The sequence below is a fragment of the Capra hircus genome, chromosome 13, assembly GCF_001704415.2.
Source record: "Capra hircus breed San Clemente chromosome 13, ASM170441v1, whole genome shotgun sequence".
Taxonomy (NCBI): Eukaryota; Metazoa; Chordata; class Mammalia; order Artiodactyla; family Bovidae; genus Capra; species Capra hircus.
Window position 1 is genome coordinate 41,974,978 of NC_030820.1, and position 23,458 is coordinate 41,998,435.

Below are 23,458 nucleotides of genomic sequence, written 5' to 3' on the forward strand. Positions count from 1 at the left end.
AGCGTCATTGGCTGGTGCCACCAAGGAACTACATCTTTAGTTTGTTTTTTAACATATCTACCTAGACACATGTAACTAGTGATTGGCCAGCACCAGTGGTCTAGAGACACATTAAGTTAACCAAATAACAGCCTAAGATAGGTGGGTTCCTGGAGTTGTACTTCCTCCAGGAAGACAGTGAATTTTTTAAGTTTTCTCTTTTGAGTGAACCGGTCTCTTCCAGTTTTGTTCCAAGGATTATATTCAGCAACTAAGAATAGCAATTTTTTTTAAAATCAGAAAACGTCACCACAGAAAGAAGAGAATGAACAAAATAAAGCTTTATTTGAACGGCCCTGCAGATCATTTTGAGGCCCTGGTCACTGTCCCAGTTTATAGTGAAGTCATTTCCTAAGTAGTGCCCTGACTATAATGAACCAAGTCCAGTGAAACACTACAGGTGCAGGTATGTGGTTCTGTTAGAGCCGTGTGCTACAGCCGAGGCCACCCATCCTCGCCTGGCCACCCAGCATGGCCACAGCAGGTGTTAAGCAACCCGATGCCCTGTGAACACCTGTACACCTGCAGGGCACCGCCCACTGTGGGGCACAGAGCCAGGTGGGGGCAGCCCTCCCTGTTCTCCGGGACCCAGCTCAGCAGGCCATCCTCCCCTTGATCCACAAGTGGGCCCTCATGTGCTTGGCTATAAATAGACCCTTTGCAGCCTACCGGTCCCCATCATTTTGTTAAGTCCAGAGGACTCAAGGCACACTGGCAAAGGGAAAAGACTGGCTCAGAGCAGGGAGGTAGGACGGTTTGTGGGGACCCAGTTTCAGCTGCATTAGTGAGTCCCCGCTTCCCTGAAGAGCCCCAAGAGTGGAGCACACCAACCGGCGGCTAAGAGGGTCCTAGGCCAGGGGAGAGTAATCATCCCAGACCACAGCCTGCACAAACATACAGGACCAGAACCCATCCCCACAGGTGCTTCTAGCAGCTAGGTTTCATCACACACAAATCAAGAGAAGTGGAAACACACCAAAAATAGATGCTGTGGGCTTGAGAGGTTTCAACATAGCTGTGTTAAGACAGAGGCACAAACATTTCCAACTTACATTTCCAACAAGCCAAACAGTAACCCAAAGTGCACCCTCCAGCCCGCCACGCTTCCCCACGAGCCGAGGCAAAAAAGGAGCTTTTCGTAACTGTTAAGAAGAGTGTGTGCAAGCAGAGCACACACTGCATGTGTGTGGGCACCATGTTTCTTCTAAAATATAAAAGTATAAAAATAAAATCTTCACCTTTTGTTTCTAGAAACATCTGGAGGAAACATGACTGCTGTTTGTTTGCTCCCAGTCCACCTGAGCAGACACAGGGGCTCCACCTTCCTGTGCTGTCAGGGGGACAGAGGGATGGACTTTTCACCAGGAAACCAGATTCGGGACAAGAGGGAGGAAGCTCTCCCTGGGCGAGGACCTGTCATGGGTCCCCGGGGAGGGGAGGCGGGGACTTCAGGCTTCACAAGGAGGGCAGCCTGGGTTCTGCTGGGGCGTCTAGGAACAAGCCAACTCGGGAGCTGTGTTCTAGGAACACGCATTAGGGGCCTGGTCTCAGCAGAGCCATCATTTGGCACACCCCCGCTTGTCTTTGTACTCCTGGTAGGCGCTCAGGATCTCCGTGACTACGCCAGGGTCCTCGAGGGTGGTGGTGTCCCCCAGGTCCTGAGCTCGGCCCATGACAATCTTCCTCAGGAGCCTCCGCATGACTTTTCCAGACCGAGTTTTTGGAAGACGCTTCACTACCTGGCAGGGAAGACGCAGCATTAGCCTTTGGGTGGTGCTCAGACTCCCAGCCGGTGTCCAGCTGTACTGAGATGAGGGTGTCCTGGAGGAAGACACCCCTCCCCGAGGACCCAATAGGAATGGCTGAGGTGCAGCCCCCCGACACAGAGAGCGGCGGGGCTGTGGCCTCCAGTTTTATTTTCCAAGCTTGCATCCTAAGTCACTTCAGTCGTGTTTGACTCTTTGTGACCCCATGGACTGTAGCCCGCCAGGCTCCTCTATCCATGGAATGCTCCAGGCAAGAATACTGGAATGGGTTGCCGTGCCTTCCTCCAGGGGATCTTCCCAACTCAGGAATTGAACCCGCATCTGTTACATCTCCTGCATCGGCACGTGGGTTGTTTATCACTAGCTGTGCCTGGGAAGCCCTTGTTCTCCTCCTTCTGGACCTAAAGCTGAAACCATCCACTGCCCGGGGGTTAGCTGAATCTCCACTGCAGAGGCTCTACCCATACCTGGTGGACCTCACTGCCGACACCCATTCCTCCCGCCAGTTAAGCTGGGAGGGCTCTCGGGTGACAGCAGAACCAGGTGTTCGAGGGGCACCTTGTCTCCTCCCCTGGCTGGGACCATAATTGGCTTTTCTAACATAAGAAGTAGGAGCTGCTTGAGAGGAAAATGTCATCTTGCTCAGTGTTTGAAACTTAGCATTTGACATTATCCATCCACAGGCATTCAATGTCAAGGCAATACATGAAGGACTGCATTTAGGGCCTATAACAGCGGCCGGTCCTTAGAAAGAAACTTGTTCATCGACGGGGAGTTCAGGTGAAGCTCTGGTCACCAGGCCAACAGTGTCACTCATGTGGCACCAAGTTAGGCTGGGCCCTCCTGCCTCAGAGTCCTACCTCCCAGCTAAAGAAGGTCGTGGGCTGGTGTTGAAAGGATTGAAAAGCCACCGGGGATGAGAAGATGGCCCAGTCTTCCCCCAAAACCCACCCCGGCAAAGACTCCCAGGCAGACTCTGGTGGCATCTCCCCATCAGCCCGGGGACATCTGGTCTGGACCCAGGCCTCTCTATTTACAATGCCTGACACTCGCAACCCAGCCAGGCCTGAGTGCCCAGGCACTGTCCACGCTGACACTATCTCCTCCCCCTCTCCGAGGACGCAGCAGCCACCCCCTCACCCACCTCCTGCTGCCACCCTGTCAATGGTAGGAAGCAGAAAGAAGGCTGAAAAGCAGCAGCTTGGTGGCCCCTGAGGGGCGTCCACTCACCAGGACCTGATCAGGCACTGCGTACTTGGCAATCTTGTCGGCCACCACCAACCGGAGCTCCTTTACCACCACGTCCACATCACCCACGTCATCTTTCAACACAATGAAGGCAAAGGCAGCTGGAAGGAGAGCAGAGGTTCAGACCACGAACCACCTCCCAGGGCAGCATGTTTCACACAATTGCCGTTAAGTCCAAAGGGGTTTTAGATCAGAGGCCAATGCACCCGTGGCCACTGGTCCCTGTAGCTGCCTCCCTGAAGGTGCATTTCCATTTTCATTCAAGGTGGAAGTGACTCCAGGAGCTCCTCTGAGGGCCCTGGGGTGGCGGACACGTGTGGAGAGACCCTGGAGCCGTGACTCACCTCTGTCCTTACGCCTGTAACACAGCCATGACATGGGCTGTCAGAGACTCACTTTCCACCATGTGCATCGGGCATGGAATCCCTCCCCAGGCACTAGTCTGTGGACCTGTGTCCAGCCTGTGGGCATCAGATCCGAAGCTATTTAAACACGAGTTCAGTGTAAAATGCAGCTGGGAGCCACTGTGCAAACAGCACAGATGAATTGCTCAGCAAGAAGCTCTATTGGGCTGCACTGGTCACCAATAGTTTAGCATAAACACCAGGTTTTGTTTTCAGTACTCGAGAGAGGATCAGAGGGGCTCCCGGGCATCTCCTTAACTACGATGTCACATACGGACCCAACTCCATTTCTCTCCGTGAGTGGTCACTGTCCCAGCGTCACTTTGGACAGTCTGACCTGCACTGCCCCCTCCTACCGCAGCTCCCTTCACATACAGCCTCCATATTGCTCGCTGGCCTGCATATGCCTGCCCCGAGCCCACCCCTGATTAAGACGCCTACGATCCCCGCTGAGCCGATCCAGCTGCCTCTCCCCTCTCCCTGGGCCCCTCCAGCACATGAGCCCACAGGGCAGGGACTTAGGTCGCTCCCTAGGTCTGCATCCTAATCACACGAGACCTGGGGAGCTCTCCTCCGTCAGGTCAAGTGCAGAGAGAGTGGGGAAAAACACACACACACAGTTTTTGTTGTTCATGTTTTACAAGTGGACAAATGCTCAAATGTGTTAGAAATCAGGAAAATGCACATAACAATAGCCAATACACAAATTCTCTCCCAAAGCCTGGCAGGCAACACCCAGAGCCACTAGGAGGCAAGGGAGGCTGGTGGAACGTGGCATGGGCCAAGGGCCCTGAGACACATACACGAGGACTTGGCCTGTCTCATTCCCTCAACCCCTGACACCCCCACCTTGAGTCTCAGCCAGTTCACAAGGGAGACAGCCTCACAGGTGTGTCCTTCATGGTAACTGAAAATGCTTTTTTAAAGCACTTAATAAGTGATCAGTTTTCCTAAAGGTTGGCTTAGAGACAGTGAGTAACTCATAGAAGAGCAGCACGCAGACATGGCCAGGAGGCTGGAGACGCTAGGACCCCGAGAGGAAGTGTGCCTGGGCTGCTCCAGACAGAGAGCTCCATCTGTCCTGAAGGGCAACACGGAGAGTCAGTCAGACCAGGCCAGTGTCACCACTGCCCGCCTGGCATTACAGCTCAGATGAGCCTGTCCCTTCCCAGACCCACCACTTAGAAACCGGCAGGCTTTGAAACAAAGTGTGTCAGTGAGGATCAGTCCTGTCACAGGCTCTGCACTTCCCTGGCCCATCGCTGTGCAGGGGAACCCAGGTCAGACTTCCCCAGAGAGAGTCTGGGCCTTCCACGTGCGGGCAGTGAGGGGCACTTGCACACATTTCCCTAGCAGGGTGGCCAGGTGAGGCCGTGGACCAGGAGGAAGCGCCCCGAGCTCAGCTGGGCCAACAGGTCAGGGCTGCTCGCCACAAGTGAGTGTTCCTCAAAGATGACAGAGCTGCGGCGCTGCAGAATCCAGACTTTTTTCTACCATTCGTGCTGTTCGGCCCCCTCCCCCAAACCCCCGCTTGAAGGAGGGGTGAGCCAGCAGCCTGACCCCAGGGAAAGCCCTGGCCCTGCCCACGAGTCCATGCCTCCTAGAGGCTCCACCCCCAGGGCCGGAGGGTGGAGGACGCACCTTCTCCCTTGATGTCGTGCGGGTAGCCAATGACAGCGGTCTCGGGCACCGCAGGGTGGTCAGCCTGGGCAGGACAGAACACACAGAGGTGAGGCACTGACTCAGACTCAGCCCCCAGACCAGCGGCGGCCGTGCTTACCAAGGCGTCCTCGATCTCCGCGGTCCCCACTCGGTGGCCGCTGATGTTGATAACGTCGTCCATGCGCCCAGTGATCTCATAGTAGCCCTCCTCTGTTCGGTAAGCCCCGTCTCCCGTGAAGTAGTAGCCTGCACCACAGCGCGGGAGTCGGCCCCAGCTCCCAGCCAGGACCGGTAGGGCTCCCGTCATTCCACGAGAGACCCTCTGAACAGGAGGAAGTGCAGACCCTCCCCCCCAGCAGACCCCCGCAGGGAGACACTCCCCAGGTGCTGCCTGGCTGGTGCCAGTAAAGGGCAGAACGGCTGCCAGATGGCCGGAGGCTGAGCCTGGAAGCAGGAGCTGCAAGGAGCCCACTCCAGCTTCCCCATTAGTGTCTCTGATGGGCTTGCCACTGCTGGGCATCAGTTCCCACCGGCACACGTATTTGTGAACTTCCGCCCAACAACATTACACAAGTCAGGAGGACGACAACAGGGAGACAGGGAAGGCCTGGGGACACCACTGTCATTGCCAGGGTGGTGTCCTTGTGCTTCTCCTGGGAGCCCACAGCCTGAGCCCCCAGGAGGACCCCAAGCAGGGCCACTTCCGACTCAGAGGGAAGGAAAATAGGGACAGTTCACATAACCCCTGGCCCCTTGGAAACAGTTCTGGGACTGTCCAGCAGCAGCAGCAGGGAAAGGCTCACCAGGGTAGGTCTCGAAGTAGACGTCCAGGAATCGCTGGTGGTCTCCGTAGATGGTCCGGGCCATGCCCGGCCAGGCCTGGGACAGGCACAGAGCCCCAGACACATCTCCGCCCTCCAGGACATTTCCCTGCAGACCCAGGAGACAGAAGGAATGACCATCTCCTGTTCTCCAAACCGCCGGGCCCAACGCAGGAACAGGACAGGCACCCCAGAGGGGCTTTCCCCTCTAAGAGGAGACCCTGCGGTAGGTGCCTTGTGAGGGGGAGAGGGCAGCGGGGGCCAGGGAGGCAGGACAAGCAGTGGGGCTGGGCAGAGCGCGTGGAAGGGGTGATTCACCTTCTCATCCATGAGAACAGGAACAATGCCGAACAGGGGCCTCATAGCCATGCAGGGCAGGATCTCTGCCCCCTCCTCTGAGGGCCGTGGAGAGATGCAGATGCCCCCCGTTTCTGCAGGGGGTAAGAAGAAACGCCAGTGGGCCTGGGGCTACTGACACGTGCGTCCAGACCGCATGGGCACTGGGTCCACAGAGCACACAAGGGTGCGCTCCAGAGAGGGAGGGAAGGACCTGCCATCCGGGGCAAGGAAATGGCCCTGGTGACAAAAGGACCTCTGTCTGAGGAGAAACCAGGCTAGAGTGCTGGTCCCTCCACTGTGGAAACAAGAACACACCTAGGGCAGCCCCAGGAGCTGAGGTCCCCAGCCTGTGTCATGGGGACATGGGGGCAGCGGAAAGAAGGACAGAGGAAAAGAATGCTCAGTGCAAGGACCCCAGACAGGGAGAACAGCCCCAGGTTCTGCCCCTGGTCATTTCTCTGGATTCATCAGCCTGCAGGGGAAGGCCCACCGGGGCTCCGCTGTAGGGAACACCCAGGGCCTTTCTGAACCACGAGGCCTGCAAACCAGGAACATCTCTTTCTGGCTTCTTGAAGGATGAGACTTCAGCCACTTCAGTGAGGGGTCTCTTGGCCCCCAAATTCTGATAAGTCAGACACCCCAGAGGAGAGGGGCAAATCAAAGCAAAACAATGCAAATAAAACTTCTTTTCCCACTAACATCTAATCCTAGACTCAAGGTCCCTTAAACAGCAGGCCCCAGGCTAGACTATGCTGGGTTCAGGAGGTGGGCCGCCATGGACGGGACCCTTGTGGGCTCCTGTGTCGCCCCCTCCACGCCCACCCAGGCCCCACCTTACAGACGAGGAAAGGAGGCTCGGGGAAGCCTTCACACCCAGGTGTCAGAGCTGCAGAGCAGCAGCAGCCCCGAGCTCCTCTCCCCAAACGCCAGGCGCCCATGGGGCTGAGCCTCCCCCGATGGACAGGCTCACCTGTCTGCCACCAGGTGTCTACCAGCGTGCACCGGCCGTCCCCCACCACCCTGTGCAGCCACTCCCAGGCCTCGTGGTTGATCGGCTCTCCCACTGCAACCATACGAGACAGAAGTGTTAAGAGACTCCACAGGGCTGAAACCAAAGGAGCGGATTTCATGAGGAAAACAGATCTGTTAGCTGTCCTGAAAGGCACACAGGAGACTTGAGAAAGCGGTGAGATCATCCCCTTTATGGCCATTGAAGAATACAAATGACAGTGAGATATTTTCAATATCAGGGGGTCAAAAACCAAGAGGCTGGCAAGAGTGTGGAGGAAACACCAGCATATACACCACCTGAGTGCAGCTTGGGAGCAATGCAGGCATTTCTCTTCCTGTTTGTTTATGGTCATCCCAACTGGGGACCGAACCCATGCCCCTGCAGTGGAAGCTCAGAGTCCTAACTACAGGACCACTAGGGAAATCCCTCTCTTCCTGTTTAGAAGTGACACTCCTGCTGCAACTGCTCTAGGCACCTGCTGCTGGCAGAATGCAGTAAAGCCACACATGCTCGTTCTGTGATGAGAAGGCAGCGCCCAGCCCCAGAAGGAAAAATGGACGAGGGTGTTCCTGCAGCCTGCAGCTAAAAACGGTCCGTGGAGCAGAGAATGGCAAAGTGAGCCATGGCACTTTCCTGATGGACCAGCACTGGCCAAAGCACGGAGCAGTCCCAGTGCAGGAGCCACCGTGCTGGTCACCCCTCTGCCAGTGCGGCCACACGTCGAGATGCGGGGAAGTCGTTCTGGCTCACAAGCCATTTAACTTGGACTTAGGCTGACGACAACAGCTCATCTGTGGCCTGTCAAACAGACCCTGTAATCTGCTTTAGTCATTAAAAAGCAGGGAAAAGGGCACACCGACCAGAAGTTTAGGAGATAAGAGATAAATGCCTCCTGCCTGGGATGCCGACACTGGGACTCCTTTGATGATAAGACTCTTCTCCTAGGGCCGCGGCTGTACTGACTCTGTATACGTGCTGATGGGCTTCTTCAGAACCTTGAAGGCATGTATCCCTGACTTGTTTGATGTACTTTGTTCTGATAAGACATAGAATTGCTAAAAACCATACTTCTCTGGCAGAGAAAGCAATGGCAACCCACTCCAATTCTCTTGCCTGGAAAATCCCATGGGCAGAGGAGCCTGGTAGGCTGCAGTCCACAGGATCGTTAAGAGTCGGACACAACTGAGCGACTTCACTTTCACTTTTCACTTTCATGCATTGGAGAAGGAAATGGCAACCCACTCCAGTGTTCTTGCTTGGAGAATCCCAGGGACAGGGGAGCCTGGTGGGCTGCCGTCTATGGGGGCGCACAAACTCGGACACGACTGAAGCGACTTAGCAACAACATACTTCTCTGGAGCAGCTCCTCAGATCTAGCCTCCTCAGCTCAGCTTCAATAAAACTCTCTTCTATTTTTATTAGTTGCTCGCAAAGAGTCGGACACGACTAAGTGACTAAATAACAATTCTTATTATACACTGGTTACTGATTATTTTCCTCAACAATACTCTGGGCTCAGAACACCCCACAGGCCTCTGCTATTGGCACTGGTTATGCGGCTGGGCTGCCCCGTTACAGAGGCCCGGCTAGCCTGTGAGGGCTCCCTGGGGCAGGGGGTTTCAGCACACTCCTGGTCCGAGAGAGTGGTTCTGGTCATGGGCTTTAGGGAGTGAGGCCCACAGGAGTCTGCCAGGCCTGGGGGACACACAGACCCTCAAGCAGCGTCTCCCTCATTACCTGGTCCTGCTTCCTTAGCAATTAAATCCCCTAAGGGAGAACAGTCCTGAAACCTTCCCCCTCCAAGGACCACCTCAACTCAAGGTCACCTTTCCAAAATGCCCTCACGTGACCTGGTGACATGGATCCAAATTATCATAAAAGTGAAGGTAACCTCTAATCTCGCAACACCATCCCTGCCTGGAGACACACACCCAAGGGCAGAACGGCACAGATGCCCGTGCTGGGAACAGAGTGGGTAAAATTCCCGGGCAGCAGTGGGGAACCAGCCAGGGCCTGACCTTCCCACAATGCTGAGTTTTCATAATGAAGACGGAGCACAGCCAAGGTCGCAGTGCTGAGCTCCAGTCCCTCCACGGCTGTGGGCTCTGGAAGAGGGCTTCCAGGGAGGACATCTGCTTTCTACAGCTGTGGCCACATCAAGTGGACTCAGCGCAGACATGGCCATTGTGATGAAGCATCCAGAGGCCTGCACGGCTCCGACACACACGCGCCTGCAGCCGCTCACCTGAGCCCAGGGTCCGCAGAGAAGAGCGGTCATACTTCTTCACCCAGGAGTCCTCGAACTTCAGCAGCAGCCGGTAGGCCGTTGGGGCGCCATAGAACTGATTGATCTTCAGCCTCTGCACCATCTCCCAGTACCGACCTATGAGAGGCCCCGGGTCATGTCACCTCCGTGAGCCTCACTCAGAGGTGACCCACGTTACCATGTGCTGGACGCATGCAAACACCTACAGTGTCCACGAAACCCACTCTGCACCACTGCTGGAAGGGGAGGGGCTCCCCGTGCACCACCTCCACCTGGCCCTGGGCCTGCCAGCCCACGTCCTGACCCACGTGACACAGCAAGGAAGCAGTCAAAGGGATGCTACGGTGAAGTAGCACCAATGCAGAACCCACGTCCAGGAGGACATAAACAGCCTCCAGAGGTGACCAGTGCTCCCAGGAGCAGGGGTGACACACAGGATGCACGGGCCCTATCACCCCCAACTCACTGAGGCCACCTGAGACGCGCCTCCCATCCCTAGCCAGGCCCCCTGCGTGTCTTCCAGCAGCACAGCTGGCCTCTGCAGGAGGCTGGAGAGGACCCAGGCAAGGGACCAAAGTTCTGGGCACGGAGCTATCATCGCCGTGGACTGCCTGGGCGACAGCCTCAGCACAACTTCCAACATCTGGTCACATCTGAACAGACACTGGAGGACGCGGTGGCATGAGGGAAGGAGATGCTAAGAGAGCAAGATGGGGGTCTTCAAAGGAATGCTACTCCATGGCATCGGCTCCAGGTCACACTGCCCGAATAGCCCGAAGGACAGGCAGCAGGGGACCCAGGAGGCTGGCCACTGGCCTGGGTTTCGAGGAAGGGCAGGATCCGGTCAGGTGGCCACAGAGGTGAGAGAGATGTTAGGGTGGGTGGTGTCTTGAAGCCTTCAGAGGTCAGACCCTCTCCACTGCTCGTGTGACCCCTCTGCACACCTGGCCCGGCCTGGCAGCTTTGTCACCGGAACTCTCCACCACTTGCCCCACACCCCCCAACCTCTGCTCCTCCTTCCGGCCCCTCCTGCAGCCCGCACCCGCATTGGGGTAAACTGGAGTGCTCTCAAAAAGGACGCTGGTTGCTCCGTTGCAGAGGGGCCCGTACACCACATAGCTGTGTCCCGTGATCCAGCCGATATCAGCCACGCAGCCGAAGACGTCACCTGGCCGGTAGTCAAACACAAGCTGCAGAGACAGGGGAGGGGCTATCAAGAGCTTGGCAGCAGTTCCTGCATATCGCTGGGTGTGTCCTGTCAGAGCCCGGCTGCTACCACAGCCCCCGAGAGCAGCACTCAGGGCAGAACAGCCATGGTGAGGAAACGGCCACTGGGGACAGCAGAGGGAGCCAGACCCCAGAGAGGACACTCCACAGCACAAAGCCCACCCATGTGCCGGGAGTCACCCAGCACTGACCCTGAGGTGGGGTTGCGGGGCAGAAGTCAGGGCCTTGGGGGAGCTGGAGAAGCCTGCATCCTAACACAGGTGGGAGCCACACGTGTACCCACAGGTGAACTCCATGCAGTCCTGTGTCTAAAATAAGGGCACCTCTGCCTTTAGTGGTTTAGTCGCTAAGTCATATCTGACTTTTGCAACCCCATGGACTGTAGCCCACGAGGCTCCTTTGTCCATGGGATTTCCCAAGCAAGATTACTGGAGTGGGTTGCCATTTTCTTCCATATTAAGTTAAGCCATATTTTTTTTTAATCTTTTAAAAAAGGCAAAAAAACAAAAGCCAAATCGACCGAGAAACACATCAAGCCTCATCAGCTTTTAAGAGCCTGAGACATGGCCGTCTGCTTATTCTTGCCAAAGGCTCAAACCTGAGCCTGACTCAGTCTGCAGGTCCACCTGCCCGTCTGTGGGAGACAAAGGGACAGAGGGACACAGGGCTGGGCACCACGATGGACAGCACTTAAGGCAGTGACAGGGTAGAGCGAAATCCACCAGCCAAATATGGCCTACCTGCAACCACTAACCTGCGGGAGACAGTGGAGGACGGGGAAGCCTGGCATGCCAGTCCATGGGGTCGCAAAGTCAGCCCCAGCTGAGTGACTGAACAACAATCAGTGGGCAATAGTAAGCCTCAGTATCTAGGGATGCACGCTAGGGTGACAAAACCAGGAAACCGGGGCAGGGACACTATAAAACCCGGATGCACGTCGAGGGGCCAGGGGGACTGGGATCAGGTGGGCCAGGAAGGGGCTTCCATGTCAGGCGGAGGTATTCCAGTTTTTGACTGAAGTAGGTTTGTTGAGCAATCATTTGTGAAACCACACATTTCATTTTTGATGGTTTTCTGTATCTGTGTTTTTGTTTTATTTATTTAGCTGGGCCAGGTGTTGGTTGTGGCAGGCTGCATCTTTAGTCTTCACTGAAGGATCTTTAGCTGCGGCATACAGGATCTCGCTCCCTGACCACAGACTGAATCTGGACCCCTTACATTGGGAGCATGGAGTCTGAACTGCTGGACCGCCAGAGAAGTCCCTGTGTCTGTGTTCTCTTTGGCAGTAAAGGTGTTTTTTAACCTTTGGACAAGCAGTCCCATCTCCTGCTGCCACAGACACACCCTGAGGTCCCCCAGTAGTTCCCAAACAACACAGTGGTCCCAAGTTGGCCGGGACCCTGCGGAGCTGTGAGCCGAGGCAGAATCTCAAGGAAACAGCACTCCCGCTCCACCAGTGAAGCAGGATACCCACACCCCAAAGCCCACAGCATCCTGAGACTGAGAGGGTTTTAATACAATGCATACCCACTGTGCCACGTCTTTCAAGAGACTGGTGTTCTGTCTCCTTGCCGTTCTTGGAAGGAGAGCAGGTGCCTGGGACCAGCAAGGCACCCCGACACCACCACTCACATCCCCGAAGCCTGCTCACATCTCCACCACCCCTGCAGACTCAACTTCCCTTTCCCTGAAGAAACCAACAGCCCTAACACCTTCAGCACATGCACAGACACACACATATATGCACACTCACAGACATACACTTACATACAAAAGGCTGAAAGTTTCTATTCCTAATGCTTTAAAATGGCCTCACTGTATTGAAGAGAAATTCAAAAGATGGTCCTGCCCTTGCATCCCCATTGCTTCTGCTCATGCAGACAGTGCCCTAGTAACGCTTGAAAACAAATGGAAACTATTTCACCACATTGACAGCTTCCCTAATGCTGTGTGTGTGTTAGTCGTGTTCATGCTCAGATGTATCCGATTCTTTGTGACCCCATAGACTGTTGCCCACCACACTCCTCTGCCCATGGAATTCTCCAGGCAAGAATAGTGCAGTGGGTTACCATTCCCCTCTCCAGGAGGATCTTCCCAAGATTTGAACCCAGGTCTCCCACATTCAGATTTTTTCCCATCTGAGCCATCTGGTACTGCTAAGTCACTTCAGTCGTGTCCGACTCTGTGCGACCCCATAGACGGCAGCCCACCAGGCTCCCCCATCCCTGGGATTCTCCAGGCAAGAACACTGGAGTGGGTTGCCATTTCCTTCTCTAATGCATGAAAGTGAAAAGTGAAAGTGAAGTCGCTCAGTCGTGTCCGACTCTTAGCGACCCCACGGACTGCAGCCTACCAGGCTCCTCCATCCATGCGATTTTCCAGGCAAGAGAACTGGAGTGGGGTGCCATTGCCTTCTCTGATCTGAGCCACCAGGGAACCCCTAATGCTAATTTCGTTAGCATTAGGGAAATAGGGAAACACTTTGACCCATTCTTCGACTTCTTTGGTGTTTAGTCTCAGTAGTTGCATTTTCCAAAGTGTTCTGACTTACGCAACGTTTCAGTCTTTGCAACACACCTCCCCAGAGCCAAGCAAGAGACTTTCAGACAAGAACGGCTCCGTGATTACCACAGTCACCCAGCAGCCAGAAGACAGCAGCTTTAACATGGATAGTGTCAAGCGTAATACCTCGTCTGTCTGGCCTGGTTCTAGCCATATCTGTCGTTCTGCCTCACTTCCACATCCTCAGAGCTGCCCACGAGTGGCCTGCACTCACACGCCGCATCTCTGCCTTCCACCACTGGCTCCTAGTCCACACTCATCCATGAGGTCCGCCTCCAAGTGACTGACCTGGCTGATCAGCATAGCCCGCCCCAACCCCGCCAGTGACTGAGGGGACGGGGCCCTGGACCTCAGCCGGAATGTAGGTGCTCTCAGCGTCCAAGCCTTGCTTGGATGGACCTGGGCTTCCGGGTCACCTGGCCAGTCTGCTCCACTGCTGCTCATGCTGGTAGGGGCTGAGTTCTGCTTCTGGCCAGAGAAAATCAGGTCCACAGACAGTATCCTGAGAGCGTGTCTCTGACACCTTGGAAAGGGTCAGCTCCTCCCCAAGGCAACCAGGGATGCACAGTAACCAGAGGCCCCCACCCACCCACTCATATTTAAACGAGTGCTGATTTTTAAATGCATTTACTGGAATAAAGCTGTTCCAGATCATTTGCTTCATAATCCTTAAAGGATGGCCCCCTGGATGCAATCTCCATGGGCTAAATTTAAGTCTCCTCATAAAAGCAAATCTTTTAAAAAATTTTTTTCCTTTTAAATTGAGGCCCCACTAAGCAGAGCCTAGAGGCCACAGCATTTTAGAGGCCCATAAAAATGTTTTACTTTCTTTTAAAATCAGACCCAAAAGATCTCTTAAATAGAAGCAAGCATTTTAACAAATAACAGCAATGTACTCGTCCTTACACCAATGCAGTCATACGGGAGAAGGGTCCAGGAAGGCTGGAGTGTCCAGGGCACCCAGTGCCAGAAAGCAGCTGTGCCAGCAGCAGGGCAGGCCCCACAAAGACTCAGCACACATGTGATGGGCTGAGGACAAGCAGGAAACCAGGGCACGCGGGACCCAGGCCCTTCTGACAGGCATAGACACTGCCCCGCAAGCCCACCCCTCCAACCACACTGGTGCCAGGACTTCTGGCCCTGCTCTTGAACACAGCAGCAGTTGTGGCCCCCCAGCCCAGCCGCCCCTAGCCCCTCCTGCAGATCTCCCCAGGGTGGCGCCTTACCCGGTGCGTCAGGGCAGCATACAGCAGGTAGCCCGCCTGGGTGTGAACGAGCCCCTTGGGCTTCCCAGTGCTCCCCGAGGTATATAACAGGAAGAGTGTATCCTCACTGCCCATGCTCTCTGGGGCACATACCGGCTCCTCCTTGGCCATCTCCTGTGAGGGAGAGGACTAGATGGCCCATCAAGGATAGAGACTTTGCCCCACACCCAGCCTCCCAGAGACCTCCTCTTCCCCACAGCCGCAGGACTTGGGAGACCAGGCTCAGGGTTCACCTTATCTAGCCCGCCCTAGATAGAAGATAAAAGGATGGATCCAATCATTTCGTTATGTGAAGTGTTTCCCTCTGTTTGTGGACTTTGAGTTCCATCTTCCCCACCAGGGTGGAAGCCCATCAGATAACACAGAGGAACACTGGGTACCTCTGAGGGACCCAGATTGAGAACTACACTCTGATAAGACCCAGTTAATCCAATGGCAAACTCTTCTGCTCAAACTATACAAAAAAAGATAGACTCACCTGCTCAAGAGAAACATCCAGATCCCCCATGTGGACCTTGTTGTCTGTCCTGTGAGCCACCAGGACATGCTGGACGGATGGGCAGATCTTTATGGCTTCGTCCACGATCTTCTTCAGCTGCACCACGCGCCCTCCCCGGAGTCCTTGGTTAAAGGTAATAACCACCTTGCACTGGGCTATCGGAGTCAAATGCAGGAATTTCTGGTCAGTTTCCTCCCTACTCTGACTCTCACAGCCTAGACCACCACACGTCCCAGGCCTAAGGGTGTGATGGAGGAAGTCCATCCTTGAGCAGGAGAGTCCACACAGAAATGTGAAGTTCCATCTGCTTTGGGAACTTCGTGCTCAGAACCTGGGAGAAGTGGGTGTAATGGAGAGGAGCCATCTCAACTCTTCCAGATTCCCATTCCCACTCCCACCTGCTCTGGGGGAACCCTCCACCACCCACCCTCCACCCACAACACCCAAACCCGGAATAAACTGAAAGAATCAGGGATAAGGCGGGCTACTGTACAACTGGCCCCTGAGGAAGAGCCTGGAACAAACATCCAGCTGCCCTGCTGACGACCACACACGGCCCTCAACCTGTGATGTAGGCACAGAGGCCTGATTCGGAGCCATGGGCAGAGGTCCTGGGGAACCACCCCACCCAGCAGCCCTCAACCGGGTCCATCGCCCCTTGGGGGTCATGCTGATGCATGGGGCCCCATCGCTTTGGGGATTCCCATGCGGTCTGAGACCTGGGCACCCACAGGGGCAGCTCCCTGGCCTCACACCCCACAGCCCACAGTGCCTCCCAGGACCCCCTCCCCAGTGAACTGCCTGCACTTGAATTCTCACTCCAGGACCAGCTCCTGGGCCCTACCCAAGGCACTAGTCTCCCTCAGTTTTGCAGTCTGAGACACACTTTCAAAAGGCATGCTCACAACCTCTCTTCCTCCCAAGCAAGAACCCTGGAGGTGGCACAGCTCTGCCGGCCACCTGAGACAGGTGGACAGAGCCTGCCCAAGACTCTCCAGGCCTGTCTCCCTGGGCGGGGACTGTCCAGGGAAGCTCTGCATCAGGCAGGAAGGGAGACGGACCAAGAGAGGGAAAGGGACCCCCTCAACGGCGTATGAGGCAGGATGCTCAAGATCCCCTGGAGGAGACAGCAGCCCCTGCCCATCCTGGGTGCTGGGACCCTGGCCTCCGTGATGCAGGCCTTACTCCTGGTGCCCACCTGTGCAAGGCCTCCCTGCCCGAGTGGTCCTCCAGGACTGGAACCTCCAAGCCCTGGCAGGTCCAGTCCCCAGGAGGTGCTTGGGGAGCCTCCACTCCCTGAGGCCCCTGAGGACGGGCAGCAGGGCTGTGGCAAGTGCATCAGCACAGGTAGGACCACAGACACTTTGTCTGTGGGAATTTGCTTTCACCCCAGTTTTTTTTTTTTCCCCAGATCTCAGCATCTGTATTTGTCTTTGTTTTAATATTTAGTTATTTTCCTATGCTGGGTTCTCGTTGCTGTGCATGGGCTTTCTCTAGTTGCAGTGAGCAGAGGCTACTCTCGAGTTGCCGTGTGTGGGCTTCTCATTGCGGTGGCTTCTCTTGTTGCAGAACATGGCTCTTGGACATGAGGGCTTCTTGAGTTGCAGCTCGTGGGCTCAGTGGTTGTGGCACATAAAGTTAGTTGCCCTTTGGCATATGGAATCTTCTGGGACCAGGGATTGAACCCCTGTCCCCAGCATTGACAGATTCCCAACCACTGGACCACCAGGCGAATCCTATATTTGGTTTTAATTGCTCCCATGGCCAATTACCACAAATTTAGTGTCTCAGAACACCCACTGATTTTTTTTTTAGCTTATGGTTCTGTAGCCAGCAGGTGAGCTCAGCAGGGTCCTCTGCTTAGAGTTTCACAGCCAGTATCAAGGGGTCAGGGGTTGGGAATCTCACCTGAAGCTCGGGGTAGAATCTGCTTCCAGGCTATTCAGGGTGTTGGCAGAACTCAGTTCCATGTGACTGCAGGACTGAGGCCCCCACCTTGCTGACAGTCGGTCAGGGGTTGTCCTCAGCTTTTAGAGCCACTACACCACCCCCCCCAGGGCAACACCTCCTCATCCTCAAAGCCAGCAAAGGCAGGTCAAGTCCTTGCCCCACTTTGAATCTCTCTGACCTTCCTCTCTGCCACAGATTCAGCCAAAGAGAGTTCTGTGTTTTTAAGGACTTAGGTAGTTAGCTTGGGACAACCAGCATCATTCCCCCATCTTAGCACCCCATCACACCTGCAGAGGTCATCTGCCACGGAAGGGACATATTCACAGATACTGGGGGTTGGGGCACTGGCAATTGCTCGGGCCACTATTCTGCCTTCATAGCTTTTGCTATGAGGGAGTCTACATCAATCACGTGCAAGGCCACATGAAGAGGAAGAGACCCTGGCCCCCCAACCATCCAAGCCAACCCAGCTGATGTCCCAGATACCACAGAGCGTGGTGAAGCCACTCCCACTATGCCCACCTGACTCCTGCCCCACAGAATCACGAAATATAATAAGAAAATACACTATTCTAAGTACTAACTTTTGGAGTAGCTTGTAATACAGCAACAAATAACCAAAATACTACACTCACTGACCCAAGAGGACACAGACACTTGTCCCAACAGGGTCTTACCCCCAGGAAACTGATACCTGAATGGAGGTGTAGGGTACTGGGGAAGAGCTGCTTAATGGCAAAGTTCTGGAGAAAAGCTATAGGAGTTTTCCCTACTGAGGCACTTGGAGCTGACTGGGCCCTGCCTTCCCATGGCCTGGCTGTTTAGGATTCCTGAAGTCTAGGAGTTGCCCTGCATCCAGTTACCAATTCCCCAGAATCAGCTGCTTTTTCTTATTTCAGAGAATCTTAACAGAAACATTTGGTAACTATGACCACATCAGCAAGTCAGAAAAGGAGCAGCCTAATGTAATGTTAAAAGCATTAGCAAGATGCCTGGGTTCAAACTCTGGGTCTGTCACTAAGCAGAAGTATGCTCCTGGGCAAGTCACTTCACTTCTCTGTGCCTGGGTCCCCAGGACCAGATGGCTTCACTGGAGAATTCTACCAAATCAAAATAAATTAACATCAATATTTCTCAAACTCATCCTAAAAACTGCAGAGGTGGAAATGCTTTCTCACTCATTCTATGTGGCCACCATTACCCTGATCCCAAAATCAAACAAACACATCACAAGAACAGAAAACTACAGACCGAAATCCCTTATAAACACTGAGGCAAAAACTCTCAACCAAATGCTAACAAACTGTATCCAGTAGCATAGCAATAAGGTTATATATCATGACTAGGAGGGATTTACTCCTGGAACGCAAGGATGGTTCAACATACGAAAATCAAGGATAGATATATATATCAGTGGAGCATAACACAGAACTCAGAAAAGAGCCCTCAAATATATAGTCAAGTTAGTTTTGACAAGGATGTCAAGACCATTCAACGTGGGAAGAATGGTTTCTTCAACAAATGGTGCTGGTATCGCTGGATATGCACAGATTTAAAAAAATGAGGTTGGACCCTTACTTCCCACCATATACAAAAACTAACTCAAAATGCATCAAAGACCTAAATGAAAAAGCTAAGACTATTAAAACACTCTTAGAAGAAAACACAGAGACAAATCTTCATAATGTTGTATTCAGCAACTGAATCTTAAATAATACACCAGAAACAGAAACAACAAAAGGAAATAGATGAACTGAACTTTATCACAATTAAAAATTTTTGTGCATAAAAGGTCAATATTGAGAAAGCAAAAAGACAACACAGAGAATGAGATAATTGCGAATCATATACCTGATAAAGGTACAGTATCTATAATATATAGAGAACTCACAACTCAGCAACAACAAAAAAGACAAATGACCAATTAGAAAAAGAGCCAAGGACTTAGGTAGACATTTCTCCAAAGAAGACACAAATGGACAACAAACACATGAAAAGACATCCAGTGATATTAGTCATTTGGAAAATACAAATCAAAACTACAATGAGATACCACTTCAGACCCACTGGGATGGCTATAATTTTTTTAAAAGGAAAATAAGTGTTGATGAGGATTTGGGGAAATTGGAACCCTCACACATTGCTAGTGGACATGGAACACAGAGCAATTCCATTGGAAAAGTTTTGCAGTTCGTCAGTAAGTTAAAATAGATTTACCACATGTGCCAGCAATTCCATTCCTAGGTATACACCCAAAACAATTGAAAGGAGGTGTTCTTGTACATAAACATTCATAGCAGCTCTATTCACAATAGCCAAAAATTAGAAACAAGTCAAAATGCCCATAAACAGAATAATGGACAGACAAAATGTAATCTATCCATACAGTGAGATATTATTCAACTACAAAAATAAATGAGATACTGATTCACACTACAACACAGGTCCACCTTGAAAACACCATGCTTAGTGAAAGAAGTGGCTCACAGAATGCCACACATTGTAGGAGTTCATTTTTACAAAACATCCGGAACAGACAAATCACAGAAACAGAAAGCAGATCGGTGGTTGCCAGAGGCTGGATGAGGGGAAATGGTGAATGCCTGCTTTGTGGGTATGGGATGTCCATTCGAGGGATGGAAAATTCTGGAATAGTGATGATGGTTGCATGACACTGTAAATGTGCTTAATGTCTCTGAATTGTACACTTTAAAGTGATGCAATGGTAATAGGAAAAAGGATAGGGTGGAAATGGCAAAAGTCTTATCTCATATGGTATTTATGAAGACTAAATTAAAATTATAGGAGATGACCTTCACAGATTGCTTAGGCAGAGCCTGGCACACAGTAGGTGCTAACGTTGAGAGAGAAAGAGAAGGGAATGGCAGCACTAACCCTGAAAGCAACAGGAAATGTTGAGAGGAAACAGAAAGGCTCCCCAGTCTTTCCTAAAAAGGGTCGTCAGCTGAGGTCTGAGAACTCTGCCCTTCAAGTCTGTCCACTACCCAAAGGCAAGTCTTCTGTGAGACACAAAAGAATTCCCAACAGCCCCCAGAACTTGGCACCCTCCTGGGGGAGCCAGCTCAGCGAGCCCTCTAGGATCTCAAGGGACCAGGGATCTGGCTGTACAAACACGGTGCCACCATGCAGACACTCTGCCCTCTGACACCACAAAAAAAAGGAGACGATATTGCTCTACACACTTGTCTGGGAGCCTCTGACCTACCTGCACACAAAGTCTTAAAGATACACCACAAGGCCCATACCTGACTCCATCATTCCTCACCACAAAGGCTCTCATCTGTTGACTGGTAGAAGCTTCCCCAGCCTCCCAGCCTCCTTTCACCCTACATTTCTTCCTGCCTCCACTGCAGCCACATTGCCTCCTCCAGCAGATACCTATGCCATTCCCTCCACCTGGAATCTTCCTTCTTCATGTGGTTCAATCCTGTGCACTTGGATCTCAGCTCATAGAGCAAATGCTCATTCAGCCACGCACTGTGCTTGGCAGTGCCCATCATCTGTCTCTGTGACTTTCAGTGATGTCTGCCACCACCCTGAGTCCCTGAAGGCCAAGGGGGACCCAGATTTCTTCCCCCATCCCACTGCCCACATGCTCACCATCGTTGATCCTCCCAGCCAAGGACCCCACACTGAAGCCAGCAAAGATGACATTGTGGATGGCTCCGATCCTGGCACAGGCCAGCATGGCAGCCACAGCCAGTGGGGAGACAGGCATGTAGATGGCCACTCGGTCCCCTCGGCGGACTCCATACCTCTTGAGTGTGTTGGCCAGGCGGCACGTGGTCTCCAGTAGCTCCCTGCAGCACAAGGGAGGGAGGGCCATCAGAGAAGGGGAGGGCTGGAACAGTTCTGCAAACTGCAGGCATTGCAACCCCAACCAGCCTGGAGAGGGCAGCGGCTCAAACACCCGGTGCATGGAACAATGTTTTCAGAAAACACTGTAACTCTGTAGGCTGGTACTGACATGGGTTCACGATCACACTGCTGAGGAAAATCACCTGCCCATCGTCCACAGAGAACAGGGCTTCTCAGACCTGGGTTATCCTGTCCCCAAGGCTTCTGACACATCCACCCTGAGAGGCCCCAGTTCTCTGGCTCAACACAGGCCTTGCTGAGCAGGGCACTCCCAACTCTGTGAAGCCACCGAAATTTGGGAAGGAAGGCAGCCCATGGCCTGGGGCAGGGCTGCGGAGGTGAGGGATGGGGACGCTGAACACCATGCCCTCACCTCATGCACCCACGAGGCCCCTGCCTCCACTCCCAGGCTTAGACTCGGCTGGCTGATCAGAGTGCCGCATCCCCCTGAACAAGCTGATTGATTGGCCTGAGGTTTGCATATGACCCGACCCAACCCAGAGAGGATGACATTCCCCCGGAAACCAAGGGTCTGCAGCAGAACCAGGGGTGGGGGACGTACAGGAGGGCAGAAGCAGCTGCACAATGAGTTCAACCCTGTTTCCCAAGTGGTCCTGCTGAACCTCACTTCCCACAGGAAGGGAAGTTCCCCATTTTTGCTGCTCTTGTTTTATTGTATTTGTTATTTAACAGAAAGAGCTGGCATGGAAAGGCAGAGCGAGTTCGCCCCACACACATGGCTCCACCCCTGTGGCCAGGCCCCAGGAGTGTTTGTGGTTGCCCCGTGGTCAGAGACCCAGAAAGGGGCAGCCTGGCAAGGGCCACCAGGAAACAAAGGGTGGGTGGGTGGGAGCCCAGATGGGAGCAGATCACTGGCGTAACCAAGCAGGACCCGTGGGACACGCCCTCCCCCATACACTCCGCTTTAGCTCCTCTCTGAAGCACTCGGATAATCGTATCTCACACACGTTCCTGAGTTCTCTTACAGATGCTAAAACCCCCACTGAATGGAAGAAATGAACTACTTGTAGCCTCTAGACCTACTGGAGCCTGAGGACTGATCATGTTAACAGCCCTGTTACCTCACCATCAACCAATCAGAGAACTGTGCACAAGCTGGTCACATACCCTGGGACTCCCCTCCCTCACCTGGACTTTAAAAGGCTTTCCAAAACCCATCGGGGAGTCCAGGTGTTTCAAGCACCAGCTACCCTGGACACGTACTTGGCACCCTGCAATAAACGCTGCACTTTCCTTCACCACAACCTACTGTCAGTAGCTGGCTCTACTGTGCACAGGAGAGCAGACTGACTCAGGTCTGGTTTGGTAACACAAGTGCAGCCTGCACTCTCCCCCGACTCCCGCCCAGACTGGCACAGACCCCATCCCCTCTCTTAAGGCTTTAGGACAAAAGCACCACTCACTGGCGCCCCGTCCACCCTGCACCTGAGCTTGTGATAAAAGAAAGAGCACCCAGAGGGCCCCCAACAGCAAACGCCCCAGAACCAGGGCCCAGAAACATGCCTCCTGTATGTGACACCACTGAAGAGGCAGTCATGGTCAGTCACCCAGGTGACTTAAGCGCAGCCCACATGCTGTTTTTAACAGCCCTAAGGACACGGTTGGTGCTGAGGAGATGGAGGCTCAAGTGTGTCAGAGATCAGTGGTGATGAAATCCTGTCCTTTTTCTACAGATGGAAGGATGGAAGGCAGCATTTTGAAGTGAAAGAAGGAACAGAACGGCCCAGACAGAGTGGCCTGGGTTACTCTCTATAGTAGCTGCACAGGTGTGGGAGCTCAGCTTTCACAGCCGGCACGAGATCACCTGAGAAACAGCAGGCCCCTCCACTTTGTTGGACTGTCACACGTGTGACCGAGAAGCATCACCTACTCAGGACCCTGCCAAACATTCAGTAGAGATTATCTCTACCATCAGGCGTCTGTGTTTGAAAGTTCTAAAAGTACTAAAATAGACTCATTCACTTTGGTGAATTCGTAAGATGTTAAAAATTCTGTTCTCGGTACCATGAGGGCAAGCTGGGCACCAGACCAAGGAAATGAGAGGAGAGTGTCCTCTGGCAGCACAGCTCTGATGGGGAAGTGAAGGCACGTGAGAGCGTGAAGGACGTTCACCGCCTCAGTTTCGGGTACGATTGCTGAGGGCAGCAGGGAGAACTTTCGGGAAAGGCCAGCAGTGGGGAAGAGGAGGAAGGCACCAGAAGGAAGAGGATTCCTTCCAGCCAGAAGCTGCCTGGCGACCAGAGCTGGGCAACCGGCCTGTGTGGCCCTGGGAAGGTGTTGAGACAAGCGGCAGTAGCCAAGGTATTCCCTGGAGGATCAAGGGGCCTCCCCACGGGCCCTGCAACTGAGTCCGCTAGGTCCCGCACTCTTTTTTTATATTTATTTATTTTTGGTTGTGCTGCATTTTCGTTGCTGTGCAGGTTTTTCTCTCACTGTGGTGAGTGGAGGCTCCTCTCTAGTTGCAGTACGCAGGCTTCTCATTGTGGTAGCTTCTCTTG

At 53.5% G+C, this 23,458-nt stretch overlaps 1 protein-coding gene across 1 annotated transcript in view; it reads right to left on the reverse strand.

Moving 5' to 3' along the window:
* ACSS1 (acyl-CoA synthetase short-chain family member 1) overlaps positions 303-23,458 on the reverse strand; it is a 44,038-nt gene continuing 20,882 nt past the window's right edge. Inside the window, exons 3-14 of the mRNA XM_018057282.1 lie at positions 20,682-20,881; positions 15,090-15,265; positions 14,573-14,725; positions 10,600-10,747; positions 9,537-9,674; positions 7,250-7,342; positions 6,259-6,371; positions 5,923-6,049; positions 5,238-5,365; positions 5,099-5,162; positions 3,036-3,154; positions 303-1,778 (exon numbers count right to left, since the gene is read on the reverse strand). Coding sequence (XP_017912771.1) covers positions 1,599-1,778; positions 3,036-3,154; positions 5,099-5,162; positions 5,238-5,365; positions 5,923-6,049; positions 6,259-6,371; positions 7,250-7,342; positions 9,537-9,674; positions 10,600-10,747; positions 14,573-14,725; positions 15,090-15,265; positions 20,682-20,881 — 1,639 coding nt within the window. The 3' untranslated portion in view covers positions 303-1,598. The remainder of the gene's footprint in view (positions 1,779-3,035; positions 3,155-5,098; positions 5,163-5,237; positions 5,366-5,922; positions 6,050-6,258; positions 6,372-7,249; positions 7,343-9,536; positions 9,675-10,599; positions 10,748-14,572; positions 14,726-15,089; positions 15,266-20,681; positions 20,882-23,458) is intronic.